Source organism: Micromys minutus (assembly GCF_963924665.1).
Source record: "Micromys minutus genome assembly, chromosome: 20".
In the NCBI taxonomy this organism is placed as follows: Eukaryota; Metazoa; Chordata; class Mammalia; order Rodentia; family Muridae; genus Micromys; species Micromys minutus.
In genome coordinates, this window is record NC_137955.1 from 38,545,121 (window position 1) to 38,570,847 (window position 25,727).

Sequence of the window (25,727 nt, forward strand, 5' to 3'; positions counted from 1 at the left end):
TTCTTTTGATGAGTTGTCATACATATCATTTTTTTATGTCCATCAATGTTTTTTTTTTTAGAAACTGTGAGGTATGTTTCATTTAAATATAATGTAGTGATTTGATATTCACACTGAAAATGCTCATGTGTATAATTGGCATATATTGTTTCTAAAAATATTTTTAAAATATTTACTATATATACATACAGTATACACATGTATATAGAGTCTATTTTCTGTCTTCTAATTTAATGGAAACATATTGTAAATATTTGCTTGAAAGACTTCACTAAATTATTGTTTCATATTTCTATATCCTAAAGTACTCTTTATGTATTTTTTCTGGAACATTTACAAATATATTTCTAGTAGGGTCTTATTTTTTTTTTTTTTAGTCTTTAATGTTATAAAAATATTCTACTTTCACACATGCTCAAATGCTTACTTTCTTTCTTTTGCTCAGTAGCTCATTAATTCTTGCAATGTCTATTATGCTGAAGAAATGTGTTATATTCCCAGCAATTGAGCAAACTACAAAACGTCTAGCTTACAATGAAGGGAAACTTAAAAGTTCTTAGTATAAATGCTTTGTGAACACAGGAAGCTTTTGTAACAATCTGATTATGTATGCATATTTATTTATTCTTCTCTATTAGGCATATTTATGTTTGCAATATTCTGTGGTGATAACTAATGAGCCAAATTTAGATAGTACTTTCTTCTTGTACTCTTATTTACTGACTAAAAATGCAAGAAAACATTTTGGAGAATTGTTATATGAATACCATCAGTTATGGAACAAAATCCTAAGGTCTAATCATGAATGAGACTCAAGAAGTAATGTTCATAACCACATATGAGGTTTCAATATTGAGAGCTTATACTCAGCAGAGAATAATTCACAGTGACAAGTGCCTCCCTACCAAGAAGCTTAGAAAACATGAGCGACAAGCTCAGAAAGAAAAATATAGGAAGCATTAAGAAGGCTGCAATCATTTATCAGAGAGCATAATAAGGAACGGAATGAAGTGATACACAGGCAATCATATCCTGTGGATTTATTCCAGAATCATAGAAGAAAATGCAATGATTTCTGTTAAATTTGTATGGAAAACACTGTTCAAAAAACATCTCAGAAACTCACAATGAAACATAGCCTTTCCCCTAACCATAAATTGACTTTCTTTTTCTCTATTGACAGCATGTGGATTGTACAGTAACAGGATAATGGAGGGAGATGATTCATATTTTTCCTTAAAATTTGCTAATGGAAATGTTGTATGCTATGACCATATTGATTTTAATTTTTCAAAAAGCACTTATATAGTAATCACTGGCAATATAGATCCATAGACAAATGTAACAAGCAAACAGCCCATCAAGCAAACAAATATAAAATCTAGTACAGAGAGAGATATTTAAGGCAATTTTGTCTATAATCATTAAAAATGACAGTAAACAAAATAGTCTTTAATGTGTAATACTTGTACACTATATATAGATATTGATATGCTAATATATTGACGTCTATTATTGCTACATAGAGATAATGGAATATTATCACCCAAAGCAAAGAAACTTCTATGGCATTACACATATGGAAAAAAAAACCTAGGTAGGTATGAGGAAGACAATCCAAATTAATAACTATATATATTTTAGTTATGTAATATATGTAAATAGTAAACAGTTCTAAAAGAAAAAAAAACAGTGTTTGCCAGTGATAGCCAAAGGAAAAGATGATTAGGAAGAGGAAAATAGAGCTCTAGGATGAAAATTTTTTATCAGCTAGAAACATGTGAATATATATCCTTATATATCTGCCAGAACTCAGGAATTAGAAAACTGAGAGTGACCCTTCCTCTAACCCTGGAAGTTAAATGGTAATAAAGTGTCCGTGAAGGCTTATAAAACTTTTCCTACTCTGAGGGAGACAGTGGCTATCAATAATACTGTAAAAATGTAATATATATATATATATATATATATATATATATATATATATATATATATATATATATATATATGAGATTCATTTTAAAAGAATATAGAATCCAATTCTAAAATAAAATCTACACAAAATATCAAAGACATACTACTAGCTATCTCTCAGTACCTCAGGTCATATATATCTGATTTTCTTAATCGTGGCCAGTTTTTATCAACCGTTTAGAATACTCCTTTACATGTCTCTAATAGTGACTAAAAGTCCGACAGCTTATTGGACTATGTTAACGAAAACTGTAGGTTTAGATGATCACAAGAACTCTTTTTTCTTCTGAGATTTGTATGTTGATCTTGGATATGACCTGGTTTTCTTATAATTAATTTGGCTATCATATATTTTCTAGTTGGTTTAGGAAATAGATAAAGTGAACAAGAATGGTTATACTGTGACCTCAATGCATTTTTAGAGCAGGAAAGTTTACATATTTTCTTACTCAACCTTTCAAAACCACATTTTAAAGTGTATGCAAAAAAGATACATTGTCATTTACTATGCAGTGGTTTATATTTTCTTTTGATGTTTATGTTTTATAAAATATTAATTTAATAATTGTGTGGTAAGAATTAATCTGTGTAACATTTTTATAAAAGTCCAATTTAAATTCTGTTTTTTCTTAACAAAATTATCTTTAGTTTTCAAATACTACAAATATACATCATGTTTACCATTTATCTAATAGTTTTATATATCTTATTCATGTTTATTCCTGCATGATTCTTATTCCCACTCATGTAATTAGCATATGTGATGAAGTGCTGTTCTTTGTAAGATGAATACTGGAGGCTTTTGCATATGCATGAATTAAGTGAATCATGCACTATCGTACTGCTAGAATTCATCATGATAGCAATCATATTTTTTTCTCTGTTTACCTTTAGGAAAATCTCTTGCCAAATGGCTTCAATTATTTTTTCACAGTGTTTGAAAGTGTGATATCTTTTTGCCAAGTGCCTAAAGCTTTCCAACCAAAATCATTGTAAATCTAATCAATGCAGTTGCAAAAAAAGAGAGACAAAAAGAAAGAAGTACACCAGCATCCTATGGCTGGATTCACATACCTTTTCTAAAGAGCGTCTCTTTTTACTTTAAGCTCATTTCACAACTGAATACTCTTTTGTTGATATATTGTATATAAAATTGTTTAGAAAAATTTAAAGTAAGAAGTCGCATTTGGTACCTTCTAATGGGATACAAGGAAAAGCGAATGTGAGCTTGGTGGGCATTGCTGGTATTTGTCTCTGGGATGGGTAAAGGTTGGCCTATGGTAATAAGGACATTTTGCAATGTCTGGCCTGTCAATGAAGTGACTCAATGGGTAGAGTAAGCTATACTAAACTTGGTGACCAGAGTTTGAACTCCACACCCCAAAGTATAGAAAGAGAAAATATATTCACAAATTTTTCTATGATGTTCACGTGCATGTATAGGCTGAGGGCTACCATGGGAGTCATCTAACAAAGGAAAAATACAATGAAAGATTCTTATTTTCAGACGGAAAATCTGGTTCAATATGTGGCTTGCAAACTAATGTATCACTAGCTCAGGTTTTGGATAATAATGATATATTGTTCTTTTTTATTGGATATATTATATTTACATTATAATGCTATCCCTTTCCCCAGTTTCCCCTCCATAAAACCCCTATTCCATCCCCCCTTCTCCTGCTTCTATGAGGGTGCTCCCCATCCACCCAAACACTCCAGCCTCCCCACCTTGACATTTCTCTTTACAGGGGCAACAAGCCTTGGCTGGACCAAAGATTTCCCTCCCATTGAAGCCAAACAAGCCATTGTCTGCTACATATAAAGCAGGAGCCATGGGTCTGTCCATAGTGTACAATTTGGGTAGTGGTTTAGTCCCTGGGAGCTCTGCTTGGTTGGTAGTGTTGTTCTTATGAGATTGCAAACCCCTTAAGCTCCTTCAATCTTTCTCTAATTCCTGCATTGTGGACCCCTTTTGCAGTTCAATGGTTGGCTGTGAGAATCTGCCTCTGCATTTGTATGATGGCAGAGCCTCTCAGGAGACAGCTATTTCAGGCTCCTGTTAGCATGCACTTTTGGCATCAGCAATATTGTCTGGATTTGGTTTCCTGGAACTGGAACCCCAGGTGGGACAGTCCCTTGGTGGCCTTTGCTTTAGTCTCTGCTGCGAACTTTGTCTTGTTATTACCTCCTGTGAGTATTTTTGTCGCCCCTTCTATATAGGACTAAACCATATGCACTTTGGTCTTTCTTCTACTTAAGGTTCAAGTAGTCTGTGAATTGTACCTTGAGTAATTCCAGCTTTTGGGCTAATATCCACTTATCAGCATACTATATGTGTATTTTTGTAATCAGATTGCCTCATTCAGAATAATATTTTCTACTTCTACTCATTTGCCTAAGAGTTTCATGGACTCATTGTTTTAAATAACTGAATAGTACTCCATGGTGTAAATTTACCACATTTTCTGTATCCATTCCTCTGTTGAAGGACATTTGGATTCTTTCCAGCTTCTGATTATTATAAATAAGGCTGCTATGAATATACTGGAGCATATGTCCTTGTTATATGTTGAAGCATCATTTGGGTATATGCACAGAAGTGATATAGCTTGGTCATCAGGTAGTACTATACCTATTTTGCTGAGGATCCTCCAGACTGGTTTCCAGAGTGTGTGTATCAGCTTGCAATCCCACCATTATATGGAGATTGTTAATCCACTTGGACTTGAGCTGTGTACAGGGCAAGAAGAATGGATAAATTTGCATTCTTCTACATGTTGATCACTAGTTGGGCCAGCACCATTTGTTGAAAATGCTATATTTTTTCCACTTGAGAGTTTTAGCTCCTCTTTGAAATATCAATTTACTATAGGTGTGTGAGTTCATTTCTGGGTCTTCAATTCAACTCCATTGATTTACTTTCCTGTCTCTGTACTAATATCATACAGTTTTTATCACTATTGCTATATAACACAGTTTGAGATCAAGGATGGTGATTCATCCACAAATTCTTTTACTGTTGACAACAATTTTGACTGTCCTATGTTTTTAATTATTCCAAATGAATTTACATCAATTTTCATAAGGGAAATTGGTCTGAAGTTTTCTTTCTTTGTTGAGTCTTTGTGTGGTTTAAGTATAATTGTAATTATGCCTTCATAGAAAAAGTTGGGTAGTGTTTCTTCTGTTTCTATTTTGTAGAATAGTTTGGAGAGTGTTGGTATTATATCTTGGTGGATTTTTCCTTGTATTAGTATGAAGTGTCCTTCCTTATCTTTTTTATAACTATTGCTTGAAAAGCAATTTTATTCTATATTAGAATGTCTACTCCAGCTTGTATCATGGGACCATTTGCTTGAAAAATTGTTTTCCAGGCTTTTCTTGTGAGCGGGTGTCTGTCTTTTTCACTGAAATGTGATTTTTTGTATGGGGCAAAATACTGGGTCCTGTTTATGTATCTAGTCTGTTAGTCTATTTCTTTTTATTGGGGAATTGAGTCCATTGATGTTGAGAGATATTAGTAACCAGTAATTTTTGTTTCCTGCTCTTTTGTTGTTAGCTGTCAAATTAGTTATATTTTTTGTGGTATTTTCTGCCCCTGAGATTCTGCTTCTACCTCTTGTATTCTGTTGGTGATAGTTGCAACTGTGACCTCTTTTCTATGATTTTTATCTCCAGGTGTCTCCCTTGTGATTTTTTTTATTGTTTCTATTTTCATTTTTAGATACTGGATTATTTTGTTCAATATCTTTACCTGTTTGTTTGATTTTTTGTGTTCCCTCTTTAAGGGCTTCTACCTATTTACTTGTGTAGTCCTGTATGTATTTCATTAATGGAGTTATATATGTTCATCTTAAAGTCTTCTAACATCCATAGTTGTGATATTAAATAAGAATCTTTCTTCTTCAGGATGTTGGGCTATCCAGGACTTTTTCGTGTTGGGGGAAATTGGGTTCTAATGATGCCAAGTTGCCTTAGTTTCTGTTGCTTAGTTTCTTGGATTTGTCTCTAGTCATCGCTTATCTCTGGATTCTGACAGTGGCTTGACCCTCCTGTAAGCCTATGTGTTAGCACTACTTGGGGACCAGCTCTTTTCCTTCAGGGTCTGGGTACAGAGAGTTGTTGCACAGAGTCAGTTCCAAGTGTAGGGAGAAACCAAATGATTCTGTCCCAGACCAATTTTTGGTTCCTGTATCCTGAGGGATCCAGGTGAGTTCTTCTTGGGCCAGGAATTTGAGCAGAACTGGTGTTCCCACCTGGACTCTCAGGTGTGTCAGCACTTTTGGGGTACCAACTGTCTCCTAGTAGGGTCTGGGTATAGAGTGCTTTGGCACAGGGTCAGTTCCAGGTGCCAGCCTATTTTTTCCGAATGTAGCTCTCACTTATATTTCATAAACCAGTATTGAGAATATTCATTTGTCTCAAAAATATTATGTATTCATTGTACAAGTTTACTGATTGTTTTCTTTTAATTTTCATATCCTAGGAGTCATACGAACAGCTTTGCACAACATGGATAGAGAAGCCAGAGAGCATTATTCAGTGGTCATTCAAGCCAAAGACATGGCTGGGCAAGTTGGAGGACTTTCAGGATCCACAACTGTCAACATTACCTTGACTGATGTCAATGACAACCCACCACGGTTCCCACAGAGTATGTACCTATTGCCTACGTGTTGCATTTCTCACTGTGCATTATGCAAAGCAAATGGAATAATTGAATACATAATGTACTGTTTTATCAAGTGAGGGTGTTTTATCCCATCCCTGCTGCTCGCCTTCATGCTGTGCCTCTTCATTAGAAATGTGTAAAGGTATCACTTGACCTGCTGCTGTCTAATTCTCAGACGTGTCTAGTACATTATAAAACTAATGAAATCTTACTTGTTACAAAGCAGGTATGTTTTACTCAAACATCCATGGATATATTTACTATGGATTTTGATGTGTCTGTTCCATCCATGATTTTTTTTCATATTTAGCTTATGAAATTGCCATTTTAAAAATAAAATGTGTGCAGCCTATGCATATACACACATGAACATGCACATATTACACAGAGACACACACAAATGCAAATATCTTCTAAAAGTTGTTAAAACTGATTTAGTACAATTGGATTTCAGAATACAATATGTGTGTCTAAAACATAACTCATAGTGCAAAAGACAATACACAGGCAAGGAGATGTTAATAGTGAAAGCAGTTGGGTTTTATTCAAACTTCAGGGTTTCAATGATATAAGTAAGATACAATGAACTGCTTTTGATATGGCAAATATTGTAGTCAGCTTTTAATCAATTAATTTTGAGTTTCTATTCAAATCCCACATGCAAATTGTCACAGATAACCATCTTACAAGAGTTGGTCACATAGTTCTGTCCATTTGCATATGGCAAACAGGGATGGTGCCAACCAGTGGAACACACACAACCTACAAATTGCAATTTCTCAAGAAAAACTGCTGTCTGTCCACAGCTGCCAAACATCATCTCAGACATGGGGTGGGGCTTATCAGTCATCTCCTTGTATCTATGTGATCTTTTGAATGTCTTGGGTGTGTAACCATAGCAGCTCTGAGCTGAGTGCAACAGCTCTCTTCCACTCTGTCTCTATCCCTACCTCTAGCTTCATCTTCAAAAGTTACTACACTGACAAGCCAGTTAAGATTCTGTAACAGAGTTAAATAATAATAAAATTTGACAATTGAAAATGTAGCATTTCTGCTTGAACCTAGATAAGAGATGCATTTCTAATTTTATTATTTTGGCACATAACAAAGCTAGAGTTAAAACATCAGTTCATTATAAAAAACAACACACAACTGAACTCTGTGACAAGAAAGCATTAGATGTGGGCTTTTGACTGAACTCAGTGCAGCAATTTTCCACTTATAGCATTGTGTGTAGAGTCAGAAAGAGACGTAGGTATTGACACACTCAAAAATGTGGTTAGCAAAACAACATGAAGGTATTATGTACCTAGAATCATTTACCTTGTCTTGGCTTAAAGATAGTTTTGATTTTGATTAAAACTTAGAATAGTGCTAATTTTTAATAAATTACTAATTTATGTAGATATACAATTGTTGGGTATAAAATAGCTATTTATATAGTGGGAAATCATAATAAACTACTTTAAAATAAGAAAGATAATAAAGACAACACTTTCACAAAGCATTGGGATGTTCGCGAATCTCTCAAATCGAAGTCTATGCATTTCACAAATAATTGTGAGATAAATCTTATATTCTGTTTCTCTTGATATGTGATAATCTTGCACAGATTTATGCACTGTGATTCCAGTCTTGCTTCACACCCAGAGGTGCTGCCTACCACAGCATTGCCACTGACATTTGTAGGAATGCCTTTTTCATAGCAATTTAAACTGGGCTCTCAAATGTTTTTTTTCCATTAATCTAAAATATGTGACAAGATAATAGACATTTTATTATGTACTTATTAATCATTCTGTCATAATAAATAAGCCATCTCTTCATTTGTCAAATCTAACTTCATTGTTATACCAAAAATTTTTTCTTTAACTGTGCATTCAATAGGTTTCTCTTTGGTGATGTGATCTCTTTTCTTCAGATTAATTACAATGCACATAGTTGCTAGCTGATTTTCATCTTTCCCCATGTAAACTTTTTAAAGCTATCTATTAAGAGGAGCGAAGATTCTGTAAGTCTGTTATAGTTTCTCATTTCAGGGCCAATCATAACAATACCATAACTGCTGCCTTTGTGTGGCCAGTCTATCATCCTCTGTTTGGCAGAATTATTGCTTCCTTCAGTGTTGTTTAAGCTGCATATTTTAGGTTACTTGTATCCTCTATAAGAATCTACTTTTCTGTTTTTCAAACTGCAGTGAACTTATTTGCCACATTAACTAAGCACCTATTCCAGCAGTGAAATCCTCATCTGCATTCCTACTTTATAATACAGAAATATGGTTTAAAGTAAAGATCTCCACCTTTTGTATTTAAATGTAATAAGCACCCTTAATTTATAACCTTTTCATAATACTTTAAATTTAAAAGTCATCGTGTTGAACTTTTTTTCCTCTTTCTGGTTCTTAAAAAATAAAATAAAATCAATTAGTGTTATCACTGCTTTGGGAAGGGATGGTTATATTAAAGTGGTCAAGGCCTAGTGAACTAAATACGTTTTTCATTACCCACCAGGTTTCTATTTCTGAACTGTGCTTAGAAATTATTACCAGTTCACAGTGGAGTCAAAGAAATCACGATAAAAGATTGAATATGGTGCATGAAATTATGCCCCATTCAGAAACAAAAATGGGGAATAATGAGGTTCGCTTGGCTACAGTACTGAAATTCTGGCAGTATGTGAAGACATTGTAAGGAAAAATATGTTGATGTGGTACAATTTAACATTGAATGGATTTCTCTAGCATGGATATTCAAATTGTGAAATAAGTCTTTAAAAATTATATATATATATATATATATATATATATATAATGATTCTTAAAATCCCATATAAGTTGCCATGGATCCTAGAGCAGAAGGCATAAGATTTATCCACAGCTAAACTAATATTTTAGTAAAACTGATTGTTTTATTTTCCTGTTACTCCATTTTAGAGTTTCAGTTCTTATCATTTGAGTTGCTTGACTTTGTGATATGTCTCCTTATTTTGTCTCCTTATTTTGTTTCCATTTTGAATAAAGTTTAATATGCTCAAGGGATGTTTCATTTCATTTAAGAAGTGTGACTCATCATAGTCTCCTAATTTCCTTGCACTTGGGAAACAATGCATTATTTTTTAGAAGTTACAGTCTACGGTAGACCTATGTCAAACAACTCTATGGATGTGATTTTCCAGAAACAGATTTCTATGTCTTATTTTACGAATCCTCACTATATTTCAAACAGTTTCATTATTACTATATATAGCAAAGTGGTCATTGAACACAGGTCTTGATGTTACAATTATAGTTGTTTTGAATTATTATGAACCACGTCCATAAAAGGTGGCACACTTACCCAATAAACATTATCTGTTTTGAGTTCTTGGAGACTGTTCACTCCATCGCATATCTCCCTCTCCTTGGATCTGTAAGGTCCCTTTCAGACAATACTGAAGTTAATCCAATTAATAATACTACAGTTGTTTTTTTTTTAATTCTCCAGTGGGGGAAAAGAAATATATGAGTATCAATTTGAATTGAAAATGAGCAATCACATTCAGTTAGGATGCCTTGATCAACAGTGCGGTTGGATGAAGGATAAGGCCTCCAGGACTCAGCACTTACCCTGTGAATACAAAGGACCACAGTGGAAATAGAAGCTCCTTCTAAGAAAACTACGGTGTGTTAGAAAGTGGAGAAGGCACATTGCTGGTACGAAGACATTCTTAATGATCTGGACGAGCAGCACAGCATGCTCACTGTCACTTTAAGCTGATGCTTGGAATGGGTAGAGCATGATTCTGAACTCTCAGGGAAGTTGACAAGGATGCAGCAGAGAAAAATAACAGAAGTAGCTGTGCTTGTTTCTTAATGCTTAAATGTATATATCGAATTTATAAACTAAACTTTCAAAGTAAATCAATGAGTATTCACGAGGAAGTTAGAACAAGTCATTCAAAGATCTTACATGGAGGTTATAGACAGACTGAGTGGCAAAGAGCCCCTTTGCTCTTGTAGAAGTCACTGATCAGATCTAAGGGCTCACAACCCTCTGTAATCTAGCTCCAAATATCTGGTGTCCTGTTCTAACATCTTTATGCATCTGTATTTATGGACACACACACACACACACACACACACACACACACACACACACACACTTATTAACACATTAGATAAGTAATGAAAGATAGTATTCTAAACAACAGATTATCAGTGCAGAAGATCAGATTTTTATTTAAAACAAAACCAATAACAAAATTACACATTCATGGGTTTAATAATTACAGAAATGGAAATGCCTGGTTTCAGTGTTTAAAAGGATAGACTGACTCTCTTGTTTATGATTGATGCAGATATGACACTTGCTAGAAAGCAGTGCTCCTGTGCATATAAACTCTATTCCCTAGATAAACTAAACCTGTTCTCTGTTCCCTACAAATGAGGAAGAGGAGCCAGGATCATAATGAAACTGTTTACAACATAGTTTCCAGAAATTTAAGTCCATTGCTGAGGAATACAGCTTAGAACCATGACTCCAGTTGAATATGTAGCAGAGAAGAGCAGTGTATGGCAGGAATGTGAAAAAGGGTCTTTGGTCTAGTGAGGGTGCCTTTTCACAATATAGAAGAATGTCTAGGCACTGAGGTGGAGAGGGTGATTGGGAGAAGTTGAGCGGAAGGAGGGGGTGAAAACAGGGTAAGGGGATAACATTTGAAATGAAAATACAGAGAGTATCCAAAAATACTTTTAAAAAATAACCCTTTTAATAGTTTTAAAAATTCTTATTGTCTATGAACCTGATAATTTAGCAATCTGGCAGAAATCATGACACTTCCATACCACATAACATAGTATCTATTCTGCAGTCAGTGGATTACAGTTTTAAAGATTTATTATTGAAGAAATATGTTCTGCCTGCCTGTAACTGCTGTATATGGAGTTTTTGCCATTGATCTGAACCAAGAGAACTGAAAACTGTCTAAAGATCATTTGTGTTTCATAGGATAGTCAAAATACCAAAACAAACAACAATTTAGCAGAAGTTGATTTCATCCTTGTAAATGACTGTGACTCAAGGCTCCCACTCAAGTATGTAGTATAAACAGTAAGAAAAACTATTTATTAGTGAAATCAATATATGTGACTAAGTTTCTGAAGTCTCATGATAAAAAAAAGATTACACAGATTAAAAGTATTTCTAAAATATGCACAAAACAGTTTAGGGAATGTATTTCTTTTTTGGAATATATTTTTGTGCAGAATAGTTCAGTTGAAAACATTGATGAATTGAAATTAAGGAATTAAAAATCCACATACAAGTATGACATAAAGCATAGATTTGAAGGATTCCACTCCCATCTAGAGAGTTTCACTGAGTGCAAGTTCATTACTCTCTTAGCATGCTACATACATATCTCCTCTGCTACAGAGAGTGACTGTGTACAATAAACAGCATCACAGGTTAGATTGAGAAGCAGGTACTACCTGATTGTGGTGACAAAGGATTGCAATGACAACACTTAAAAATGGTAAAAGAAGTTAGTTCCAGGCATTCATTATCGACTACTTAGTAAAACTACAATCTAGCTCTGGGCTGCAGGAGACTGTGCAGTCAAGAAATTGAAATAAGGACATTGTGAAGGAAGAAAGGAGGAAGAAAAAAGGAAGAGAGAGAATGGGAGGAAGGAAGAGAGGATGGAAGGAAGAAGGAAGTAGGAAAAGAAAGAACAATGAACAAACGCTTCAGCTTGCTGCCTTATCCTCCACTGCTTAAACCAGTGAATTCCCATGAGCATCCAGGTGCCACTCTTGAACAGGAAAGGCCGTCATGCTCCCCGAAAGCTCAGAAGAACACTTTTCATATTAGCAATAAAGTTTTTATGTATTTACTCCCAACACAATATATCACTTGTTCCCATTCATTCCTCTAATCCCTCCTGGCAACCTTCCAGTGAAAGCTTCCTTTGACCTTCCGCTTTTGAAAAATGAGCATCTTTTTCTTTAATATGTTTGTCACATATACACATGCACACACACACATGCACACAAATGGATGTGTGTATACTCTCAAAGACAGATACATAAATGTAAATGTATACATCCCTATCTATATACATATAGCACACATATGTACATATAAAAATGTATAATTATACATTTATGTAATAATATATATGTGTATGAGTATGTGTGTGTGTGCGTGTGTGTGTGTGCGTGCGTGTGTGTGTGTGTGTGTGTGTGTGTGTACTACAGCTATTTCAAAGAAATCCTGTTGTTACACAGCTTTCTGTATTCTGTCCCTTACAATCATTCTGCTAAATCTTTTGTGATGTTTCCTGATCCATGACTGTAAGATCTGTGATGTAGATGTGCCCAGTAGGTCTGGGACATAGGTTTCATTGATAACTGCATTGTCTCTCTACATTATTTTTGTGATACTTTCTGTTTTCTGTAAAGGGAATTGGCAATTATCAATGGGTATAAATATAATAATAAGAACTTAGCAGAAGCTTGTATGACATAAAATAGCAAAGTGGTGAGAACTAATGTTCTTCTCAGATTCATGTCCTCCCTATCACCATGAAGCTGACTATGTTCCAGAACAGGCATCATCACCCTCCTGTCACATGCCCTTAAGTCCAATTAGATAGCTCTTGGTTGCCAATGATGTGTGAGTACTGATACCTACATTTATCTTGCAAAGATAGTTGCCTGTCCTACTTTATAGTTGAGCATGGATATATAGATGTAATTGCTTCCTTCGCATGTCAGGTTGCATAGTATTTTATGGAACCATGAAAATTAAACTGGAAGAAAGAGGCTTTCCTGTCAGATCCAATTTGAGTCATCTGAACCATGTGTCTTCAGTGTGTGTAGTCTTCAGCAGCCCTGTTGGACCTTGAAAAGAAAATATAACATGGAAATCTTAATAGACACAGAATAATCCAATCTACTTTCATAATAAAAAGTCTTCAGAAAGTAGGACTGGAACATAAAAACAGCCTATGAGACACTCACATCTAACAGTGTCTTGAAGCCATCTTATGGAAATTAGGAATGACAAAGTACTGCCCATTTTCTCTACCTTCTTCAGGACAACACCAAAAGTCCTAGTTGTAAAAATAAGGTAGGAAAAGATACTTCATGTATACAAGTATGAGAATAATTTAAATTATTTCTAGTTGTAGATGATACAGTATTATATATAAGCAATCCTAAAATATTACATCAGAAAATTTTTGGAAATAATTAACAACTTTAGCCAAATGGCAAGTATAAAATCAATTTACAAATCAGCATCTTTCTGAACCAACAAGAAACACCCAGAGAAAGGTATCATGGACATACTTCTATCTACAGATGCATCAAAGACAAAAAAAAAAAAAAAAAAAAAAAAAAAAAAAACTATTCTGGAATAAACTTGAACCAAGGAGTCAAAAGAGTTCTGCAATGAAAACTTAAAATCACAAACACATCACTAAAATTAAGAAAAACCTAATATTCATTTTGAAACAAATAATGATCTATATAAACAAACTGATCTTAAGCTTGAAGAATACTGGATAGACTGCTTGCTATTCCAGCTTTCAACATAAGGATTTAGGTCAGCTTTTCACCCTGTGTATGCATTAGCTCAGCTATACTGCTTTGTGGAATTGTGTTGCTTTGGCTGTGATCTGAAAAGGGTGCCTGATTTCATGTTTGTGGACCAAGATCTTACTTTCAAGATAACAAATATGCTTTTCCAGAAAAAAAAAGAAATTATATATATATATATATATATATATATATATATATATATATATATATATATATATAAAATGTGTATATCTGTTTCATGATATATGTGTACATGAGAAAAAATGCTCTGAGAGTCCAGAAGAGTGTATCATATTTGTTGGAGCTGGAGTTGTAGGCAATTTTGAGTCTGAGTCGAGTTCTGGAAGCTGAACTTGGGTTTTCTGCAAGAACAGTATAGCCCGTATCCAATTTCTGTAAATGTCATAAAAAAAAAAAACTCTACCTGAAAAAAAAATTACATTAAACTATAGTAAAAACAAAGCCAAGCAATTACAAAAATATATTCGTATATACTTTTATGCAAAAATGCTTAAAATTTGTACATTTATCTTTGTTTTTTTTTAAATAAAGTTCTTCAATAAAAACAAATAGCAAAAAAAAAGGATTTTTAAATCAGGGTATAGTGTATCTAACAGATTATGTAATACCATATAATGAAAGTTATAACAATAGTGAAAATATATGCCTTGCTTTATTGAGAAACCCATCTTAATGTGGAATTTGAAAACAGAATTAACAAATTCACAAATATTAAATAACAAATATTGATAAAATACATGAATATATGCATCTCATGTTTTTGGTTTTGAGCACTGTAGGACAATGCTCATATCATAGAAGAGATTAGAGATAGGTTTTTTTTTTTTTAATTTGGGAAAGGATAATAATTCTTCCAACACTGTGAAGTAGTACGTGAATGTGCAAACATCTTTTCCAGAGCTTTTGTTAGAAAAAAAATCAATACTTGTGCATTTTCCTGATTTGTCTTATATGGGGAGTAATTCTTAGATTCTATTTGGTTAATTACATACATAACACACACACACAAGCATGCATACATACGTACTATGTTTTGATCCATAATTCTTGAGTACTTTCTTACAATTCTGAAGAAATTTTAATGTCTGAAAAGTTTGGACTCAAGGCCCATGTTGCTTGCTGGTAGAAATGTGAGTTTTTTGTGGTTTTTTATCTTTACCAAATTAGCTAAAGCGATTACAACTTTGTTTTCATAGAGTAAAATTGTAATTTAGTTTATAGAATAAGATTTCTCTGCTCTGGAGATATGATTGTCGAAGAAAATTAAAAACACCAAAATACTTATGAATTTCAAAGTGACTTATATTTTTCTTAACAGGGTGTTTGCTTACTTACCTTAGAGGTATTACTGTTTCCTTACTTTCTCAAGTGTTTAGCTTAATGAGATAAACCTTGTATTGTTTCCATTTGAAAGATGAGCTGCTGCTCCTGCCCTTTGAAGACATTTCTAATTTTAATTAGTATCTAATATACTTGATTCTCCTTGTAGACACCCTCAGTAACTGCAACAATCTGCACCATTTACTGGCATTTATATAAAGAAACTAAAATTCCTGTAACCTTGAGCAGAATCTTGAATAGAATTAGTACGACAAATTGAAATTGGTTTGGTAGGATTTATCCTCCCAAACGGTTGCTAGCAAAGTTGGCACAGAAATAAATCAGCTTTAAAAGTACTACTGTAGGTTTGAAAGAGAAAAGCATAGGACTTAAGAATGAAACTATCTTGGAAATAAATTTAAGTAATAGCAGAAGAGAGCTTCTCTTTTTATCTTATTTCCAACACTAATTAACTTTTATTTGGAATTCATGCTTGTCCTTATAAATTGTAAAATTTATTTCTGTAAATGAAATTCGGGATCCTCTGCTAAGGTGGTGAGAGTATTGCAAGACATAAGTAAAGAAACAAGATAAATACACAAATAGTTTTGGAACACACAGCACAATAATCCTAGAATTATACTACATTGTAAAATATTATAGACCTATATGTGTTATTTAATTTTTGTGATTATGTCTGATACAAAATTAATTATAATGCAAATTTTTGAAAAAAGTAATAAAAATACAGGAATGCCAAAATTTTACATGTACAACACAGGATTTATGGAATTATGTTTAATTTTTTCATATTAACATACGTTTTGGAAATTCTGCTTTGATATATTTATAATTTTAAATTCCAGTGTAGATAATAATGTAAACAATGAAGACCAATATTAAAAACTTCAAAGTCCCTTTAGTATGATTTCCTTTGAACATTTCTGTAAAGTAGGGCTTTAAGCCCTTGGGGTATATGTCAAGGATTATTTTAGCTGGGCCATATGGTAAACATACTTATTTTTAGCATTCTTAGAATTCTGCACACTGATGTCTAGGATGTTTGTACCAGTTTGCATTGCCACCTGAAGAGAAGAAGGCTTGCTTTTCATTCAATGTCTCCAGCATTTGCCATAGTTTTGTTTATCTTTGCAAAGATCTGAGTAGTGTAAAAGGAAATATTAACAGTTTTTATTTGCATTACAATAATTGCTAAGAGGACCATTTTTTTTTCTAGATATTTCTTACCCACTTTTTCTTCCTTTGAGAACGTTTTCTTTTCCTTTAAGGGAAGCTGAAGAAAGAAAAGTAGTCTTCCCCAGGGACAAACAGCACACTTGGTTTTCCAAAACGAAATACTCATTCCTAAGGAGAGATATTGAAGCAACATTATGCACCCAAGCCAAGTGCATTTGTATATTTAGTGAGATATATCTATATCTCTATATATATAGATATAGATATAGATGTACACATATACTTTTGCAAAACATAAAGACAAATTGCTGTAAGTTTGAAAACGAGGAAGTGAGAGTCTGTGGAAAGATTTGGAGGAAAAAAATGGAAGAAGGAACTCTGGTAATTATATTGTGGTGCATTCAAATAGGTCATTTAAAAACCCAATTTTTCAAATTGCTCATATAAACTTCTTTTAAATTATATAACTCTTCATTATCCCAATTAGATATTGTTTTTTTTATTTGGGGCCTTTACATTTTGAGATTTGTGTTATGGTTTTTACTGGTTGGATTGCCAATTGATTGATAGATTGATAGAGCTGAAATCTATACTCAGCCTGAGTTCTTCATATAGTCTAAATATCCATCCTTCCCTAATGGATTATTTGCAAATGCTTTCTTCAATTCTATATACTACATATATATTCAATGCTCTTTGTTGTTGTTTTATTTTTATTATTTTACAAACTTTTTTATAGTTCAGGTTTTTAACATTCTCCCAGTCCCTCCCCACCAGGTCCTCATCCCATTTCTCCTCCCCTGTCTCCAAGAGGATGTCCCCAACCCCACCTCATTCTACACTTCCCGACCCCTCACCCCACCACACCACGTCCCTCTCTTCTGGTAGGCCTCCCCACTCCCCAGTGCCTCAAGTTTTTCAATGGTTAGACACATCTCTCATAGAGGCCAGCCCAGGCAGCCCTCTTCTGTATATGTGTCAGGGCCTCAGTTCAGCTAGTGTATGCTGCCTGGTTGGTGACTCAGTTTCTGAGAGATCTCAGGGGTAGGGTAAATTGAGACTGCAGGTCTCCTCCTCAGCTTCTCCCAGCTTTTCTCTACTTCAACCACGGGGATCTATAGGTTTTGTCCATCGGTTGAGTCTAAGTATCTGCATCTTTCTTAATCAGCTGCTTAGTGGACCTCTCAGTGGACAGCCATGCCAGGCTCCTGTCGGCAAGGACACCATAGCATCAGTAATAGTGTCAGGTCTTGTAACCACCCCTTGCGATGGATCCAAAGTCGGGCGGGTTACTAGACCTTCTTCTTCCCAGTCTCTACTTTTGTTCCTGTAGTTCATTTCTATTGCTGCATAGAAACTTTTAGATTTTACTTAATATTATTTGTGAATTCTCACTTCTGAGCTGCTGGCATCTTTTCCAGAAAGTCTTTCCCTGTACAGGCTTCTTCCAGTGTGCTCCATATGTCAGCCGCTCACTCTCTGAGTTCAGGTTTATGTTAAGGGCTGTTGTTCACTTGAAATTGGGAAGGTTTTCTTTTTACAGAGTGAGAAATGAAGATCTATTTTTACTCCTCCACATATGGATACATGGCTTATTCAGCACTGTTTGTTGAAGATGTTGCCTTTTCTTCAACATGTAATTTTGTCAACTGCATCAAAGCTTAAGTTGCTGTTTTGGTTTTGTATCCCAATCATTTGTTGCATTCGTTCCTCTATGTGAATTATTTGTTCTTCTGTTTTGGTCTGTCTGGTAATACTGATCTTAACTTAAAAGGGACATGGCATTTTCAACTTCATCAGGTTGTGTAGGATTTCTTTTACTTTTGTCTTCTGTACACTGATATTGATGTCAGCTTACTTTTTCTGTTTCTATGAAGAATGACCTTGTAAATGTGACCAAGATTGAGTTACAAACATATCCTGCTCTTAGTAAGGGAGCGATTTCTACAATATTTATTCTGCTTGTCCATCAGCACAGAAGGTATTTTCATCTACTAGAGTCATACTCATTTCTTTCTTTAATGTCTTTAAATATTTTTGGTAGATGCCATGTTTATATAGGCTACTTTTACTCCATGGTATGTTTTAAGAGTGAGGTGTACTGGATGCCTTCCATCCTTAAACTTTCTTGGAATTGTTCATTGTGCTGTACAAGATTTCTATGCTATAGTCTGACACATAGCTGGAAGTGTTAATCCACTCTAAGAGTTTGCTGGCTGGATTGCTAGATTATTTATATATAAGAACATGGCTCAAACCAATCAAGGCACTTGAACTTCCTCCTTTTTTGCTTAATATTATCTCTTGTCTGAATGTCTTATATATTTACAAAATGAGACTAAATAAACTGGACACCTTTATCTACTTCTTGATATTAATACTATTTCTTCATTTAATATAATATCAGGCACTGTTTCTATTTAAGAAGATCCTTATTTTTTTTTTTTTATCATTTTGAAGCATCACTAAAGATGTTTGATATTGTCACAAAACTTTTTTGATCTACTGATCTGATCTCATGGATTAATATCCTCGAGTCCACTTTGATGATGTATTAAAGCTTATATACAGGTATAAAATAATATATTCTTTCATTTCTGAATGTAATAAATTTTGTTGTGGTGAATACTCCTTGGTAAGTTCATAAATATGTGATTACAAGCAATATAGTGGAAGAAGATGCCTTTTTACATCAGCTTCATTGATCTGTGATTTTATTTTTTCTTGTCTTCATATCACTATTTGTTTTTTGTTTTGTTTTGTTCTGTTTTTGCAAAAATAATGCTAACTTCCTAAATGGTGTTTAGTATCCCCTTTCAACTAAATAGAATAATGGAGAAATAGTGTTTCTAGGTCTTCGTTAAAGCTGTACAAGAAATCAGCAATGAACCCATTAGTGAACACAGTTTGGACATCTTTAGCTGACACAGCATATAAAGAGTAATTCAGAGCCATCGTTTGATGTCCATCTGTCTATTCGTGGCTGTTATAGTGGTGGCATTAATGGTACTAGTTCTTATGAAATCCTTCATGACTTCCTATTCTTTTTCTTTTTTGCTTTTATTGAATATTCTCTGTATTTACATTTCAAATGTTATCCCCTTTCTCCCTACTTCCATCCCCCCTCCCCCTCCACTTGTTTCCTTGAAGGTGCTCTCTCTCTCAACCACACTCTCCACCTCAGCACCTTGGCATTCCCCTACACTGGGAAAGCACACTTTCACTGGACCAAAGGGCTCTTTTCCAGTTGTTGCCAGACAGTGGTGTCCTCTGCTACATAGGCAACTGGAGCCATGGGTTTCTACAAGTGTACTCATTAGTTGGTGTTTTTGTCTCTTGGAGCAATGGAAGGTTTGGTTGGTTGATGATGTTGTTCTTTCTATGGGGTTGCAGACCCTTTCTGTTCCTTCAGTCCTTTCTCTGGCTCCATCATTGGGGACACAGTATTCACTCCAATGGTTATGTGCAAACATTCTCAATTATATCTATATGACTCTGGCAGAGACTTCAAGGAGACATCCATATCTGGCTCCTGCCAGTAAGCAATTCTTGGCATCAACAATAGTGCTTGGGTTTGGAGGCTGCTTATGTGGAGGTTCCCCAGGTGAGGCAGTCTCTGAATGATCTTTTCTTCAATCCATGTTCCCCTATTTGGCCCTGTATTTCCTCCTGTGAGTGCTTTATTCTACCTTCTAAGAAGAACTGTGTCATCCACATTCTGGCATTCTTTCTTTTTGAGATCATAAATTCTGTGAATTGCTTCTTGGGAACTCTGGGATTTTTGGGGTACTATCAGCTTATCAGTGAGTGCTTACCATGTGTATTCTTTTGTGACTGGGTTACCTAACTCAGGATGATAACTTATAGTTCCATCCATTTGCCTAGGAATTTCATAAAGTCACTGTTATAATAACTGAGTAGTACTCTATTGTATAAATGCACCAAAATTTCTGTATCCATTCATCTATTGACAAACATCTGGGTTTTTTTTCCTAGCTTCTGTTTATTATAAATAAGGCTGCTATGAACATTGTGGAGCATGTGTCCTTGTTATATGTTGCAGCATCTTTACAGTAAATGCCCAAGAGTGAAATATCTGGGTTTTCAGGTAGTACTATGTCCAATTTTCTGAGGTACCACCAAACTGATTTCCACAGTGTTTGTATCTGCTTGGAATTCCACCAACAATGGAGGAGTTTTATTCTTTCTCTACCTCCTTACATCCTTGGCAGCATCTGTTGTCACCTGGTTTATTTTTTTGTTTTGTTTTGTTTTGTTTTCTTTTGTTTTAATTTTAGCCCTTCTGACTGGTATGAGGTAGAAACTCAGGGTTGTTTTGATTTGCATTTCCCTGATGACTAGGAATTTTGAACAGTTCCTTATTCCTTATATGCTTCTTGGCAATTCCAAATTCCTCAGTTGGGAATTCTTTGTTTAGCATTGTACCCTATTTTTTTTTCCCTCTATTTATTTATTTATTTATTTATTTATTTAAAACTTTATTTTAAAAAACAAAGATGAAAGAAAAAAATTAAACATTTTTGCATAAATGTATACAAATACATTTTTGTCAGTGCTTGGCTTTTTTTTTTCTTTTTTTTAAGGTTTGATACTCTGCATTAAGGTCTTACTAGTTACAATAAGCAAAAAGTACATGTAAAACAGGATGTAACCCGGAATTAGTCAACATTTTCTTGGTGTGTAAGGATTGAGCATAATGTTTTTTTGTTTTGTTTTGTTTTGTTCTGTTTTGTTTTTTTCTTGAACTTCACACAGTCTGTGAGTTGTTTCTGGGGCAGTCCAAGCCTCTGGGGTTAGCATCCCACTATCAGTGACTGCATATTATGTCTGTTCTTTTGTGACTGGGTTATCTCACTCAGGATTATATTCTCTAGATGCAACCATTTTCTTAAGAATTTGGTTAAGTCATTGTTTCTGATAGCTGAGTAGTACTCCATTGTGTAAATATACCACAATTTTTGTATCTATTCATCTACTGAAGGACATCTGGGTTATTTCTAGCTTCTGGCTATTATAAATAGAGCTGCTATGAACATTGTGGTGCATGTATTTTTGTTGTCTATTGGAGTGTTTCTGGGGTATATGCCCAGAAAAGGAATGGCTGGATCTTCAGGAAGTACTATGTCCAATTTTCTGAGGAATCGCCAGACTAATTTCCAGAGTAGTTGTATCAGTTTACAACCCCACCAACAGTGGAGAAGTGTTCCTCTTTCTCCAAAACTTCACAAGCTTCTGCTGTCATCTGAGTTTTGGATTCTGGCCAATCCGACTGGTGTGAGGTGGAATCTCAGGGTTGTTTTAATTTGCATTTCCCTGATGGCTAAGGATGTTGAGGATGGATTTCACTATTCTAGGTCTTCTGTTATTCCAGATGAAATTGCACATTGATCTTTCCAACTCTATTCAAAGGACAAACATGTGGAGAAAGAAATTAGGGAAAAGATACCCTTCACAATAGTCACAAAAACTATGAAATACCTTGGTGTGACTCTAACTAAGCAAGTGAAGGACCTGTATGACAAGAACTTCAAACCTCTAAAAAAGGAAATCAAGGAAGATCTCAGAAAATGAAAAGATCTCCCATGCTCATGGATTGGAAGAATCAACATTTTAAAAATGGCCATCCTACCAAAAGCAATCTACAGATTCAATACAACCCCCATCAAAATTACAACCCAGTACCCTATTTTTAATAGGATTGTTTGATTCTCTGGAGTCTAACTTCTGGAGTTCTTTCTACATATTGAATACTGGCCCTCTCTCACATGTAGGATTGGAAAAGGTCCTTTCCCAATCTGTTGGTTGCCATTATATCCTATTGACAGTGTCCTTAGCCTTACAGGAACTGCAATTTCATGAGGTCCCTTTGCTTATCCTTGATTTTAGAGCACAAACCATTGTTGTTATGCTCAGAAAAATTTCCTCTGTGCTTATGTGTTCTAAGCTCTTTACCACTTTCTCCTCTATTAGTTTCAGTGTATCTGGTTTTATGGGGAGGTTTTTCCTTATTATGGTTAAGGGTTTGGAAATTTTATTCTTTTCTTCTTTAGGTCAAACTAGTTTTGAAAGATTGTTTTCAGTACTGTTTTCATTATTTCATTAAACTATGCTCTGACTTTTTTGTATTATGTGCTTGTATTACGTGTATTTGACATTAGGAATACATGTTATTATTTTTACCCTATTACTTAGCATGCTTAATATTATAAATAAATTAATTAATTAGTGAAAAATAAAAAGAAGGTGTACCAAGTGTCTTTTTTATGCATAATCTTTTATTTATCTTTATTACTTTAGTTCTTTGTTGATAGTGCTTTCTCGGTACTAATTTCTCATGTTTTTTCTTGTCATCCTTACTTCTGGATACTTCCTTAGATTCATTAATCTTTTCTTTATGTGTGGCCCTTTGAATTTTACATTTGTTACACTTCTGACCTTGGATTGAAATTATCCATTGATCCCATATGTTTTGCCACTAGGTATACACAGGTGAAGTCAATGATTTCCTTTCTTGAATCTATCACTTGGAAACAATTTCTGTTTTCTGCCTGGAGATCTGCCTGGAGATAAACTCTTCCTGACTCTGTTTCTGATCATCGATAGACCAATATCATTTAAACCCTTACCGGTATTAGAAATTTGCCAGAATTTTACGACTGATTGAAGTGGCCATATGCATCCCTGAAGATGATCTTTTTAAATTTATTTTCTGTATCCTATGGCTTCTAATGTTTTGCAACCCCACCTTCTGTAATACTCACTGTGTCTAGCAAGGAACAGTATTCTGTCTTGTTTAAGGTTGAAAACTTAACCTACACATTCTCAACATGATAAAAGCACAACCATAAACTTTTTTTTTTTTTTCAGCTGCCACATTTTATTACTCAAAGAGGTTTTGTGTGTTGTCCTGAATGTGTTCCTATTTTAAAATTAATTCCACTTCCCCAAGAAGGGCTGCCCAGTCATATACTTAAGATGTGACTTCATCTGAACCTTCCCATTTTTATTAGTAGAATAAAGGGCTGGGTGAGGGAGGTGGAGAGAAATCAGAGAGGAGAGGTCAGAGAACAAGAAACTCCAATACGAAAGTCCAGAAAGACCAGCTAGATCCAGGTGGGCATAATTGATATTAAACAGCTTTGAACATTAAGGATTTTATAGGTCTAATATCTCATGTAGAAGGGCAGTTTGTATCTTTGTCTATTTGATGTAATCTTATTGTGTGGAGGGTTTGTGGATTGAGAATTGAATACATAAACCTGTATGAAATGCTATCAGGCTGAGAGTTATATTTGTATGGGTTTTGGGGTTAACAAACACCCCAGGAAGGAGACAGAAAACAGGCTGTGGAAAACCACCAAGGTAAGGGAGTTTCATGAACAAAGTTAGGCAGTGGGGGTGGCTTAGACAGGGCAAAAGAGTTGTGCATGGCTTCATACTAAGACCAGGCCTGAGGAGTGAGACCTCGTGGCCAATAAAGAAATAAACTATACTTATTTTTTAATATTTACAGCAACAAAGTGTCTGTGACTAAGCCTAAAAGCAGCAATTGACTATGGGTGTATTAATATATTTAGAATTGTATCACACAATATGTCAATTTGAATGAACAACAGAGTTAAGCTCTTCCATCCAATAATCCTCCCCAAGACTTTTGAATAGATGTACACAGCTTGGTGTGGATACTATCCTTGGAGCCTCAGATTTGAGGAACACTCAGTAAATCAGGCACATGACTGTTTCACAACTGACTCATTTTATATGGATGGTTGATATTTGTCATAGTGGGATTCAGATCAGGTAATATAATTGATACCTTTTATTCACCAGTGTGAGTTATGTCTGATATTATTTAGCTACACAAAACTGGACAGTTACTTGCTTAGTTCAATTTTCTTTCTCTATATAATTCTACCAATATGTTGTGGCATAAACTATAGAATATCACTGTCCATGTTCTGGTGGGCAACCAATAGAAAATACAAGAATCTTAGCTGTTTTGGCAGCATCTTTGGCCTCATTGGCTGGGGAGTCATAAGAAGGTACCCCTGGCTTCTAGATGAAGCTTTTTGTCAGCCATGCAGAGTATCTTCCTTGCAACCATTCTATTTAATAGATTGTTATTTAGTTACAAAGCATTAGGATTTCATTTTCAGAGCATCTTCAGTGTGGTTAACCATCTTCTTTTCTTCTTTGCCTATCTTATGACAGCATCCTCTCTCCTTCTCTAACTTTTTGAAACATGGAGTTTCCCTATCACTTCTACTTGAACATTAGCTGCATGTTTACCATCACCCCTTTCTGAAGTTAGCACTTCCAAGTAATTTCTAGATATTTGGCGTCTACAGCACCAGGAGTTTTTAAATTTAGATGAGGGAGAATTTGTGATATCCATTTTTCTGTCTTTTGTACCACAATAAGTACCAAGTTCCAGTTTGAAATCTTTATTTTCACATTACCTGCTTAATATTATTACTAGAATATTGGGTAAATGATTTCTTCAATTAGACTTAAATTCAAGAGTCATAGTATTGATACTGTTCCATTGAATGTTGTAATAAAATAATTTTAATACTAGTTAAAGTAATATTCATTTAAATATATTAATAAATATTTAAAGAAACACTACCTCAATATTTTGTGGCATTAAAAATTTCAGTTTATTTTTGTTCCGAAATTCTGAATTATGATACATTTAGTATGAGTTTATTTTGTACATTGGAAAAACAGTCAACACCTAAGCCACTACACAACAATGGCATATCACCTTCTATGTGGATTTTCATCCTTCAGCTGGTCCACTGGCTTGATTTAGTTTTGAAAACATAATTTTCCAGTGTCCTTTACCTGGTTAAATTTAAAGCATGCATAAATACACACACACAAACACATATTAATACATATTTGAACTTCACATTAATGCAAAGAAAAAAAGTA

General features: G+C 34.4%; 1 protein-coding gene across 1 annotated transcript in view; it reads left to right on the forward strand.

Moving 5' to 3' along the window:
- The window catches only part of CDH18 (cadherin 18), a gene marked incomplete at both ends in the record, with an annotated part of 287,053 nt that overhangs the window by 178,173 nt on the left and 83,153 nt on the right, over window positions 1-25,727 (forward strand). The window contains one exon of the mRNA XM_080933534.1: window positions 6,461-6,628. Coding sequence (XP_080789660.1) covers window positions 6,461-6,628 — 168 coding nt within the window. The remainder of the gene's footprint in view (window positions 1-6,460; window positions 6,629-25,727) is intronic.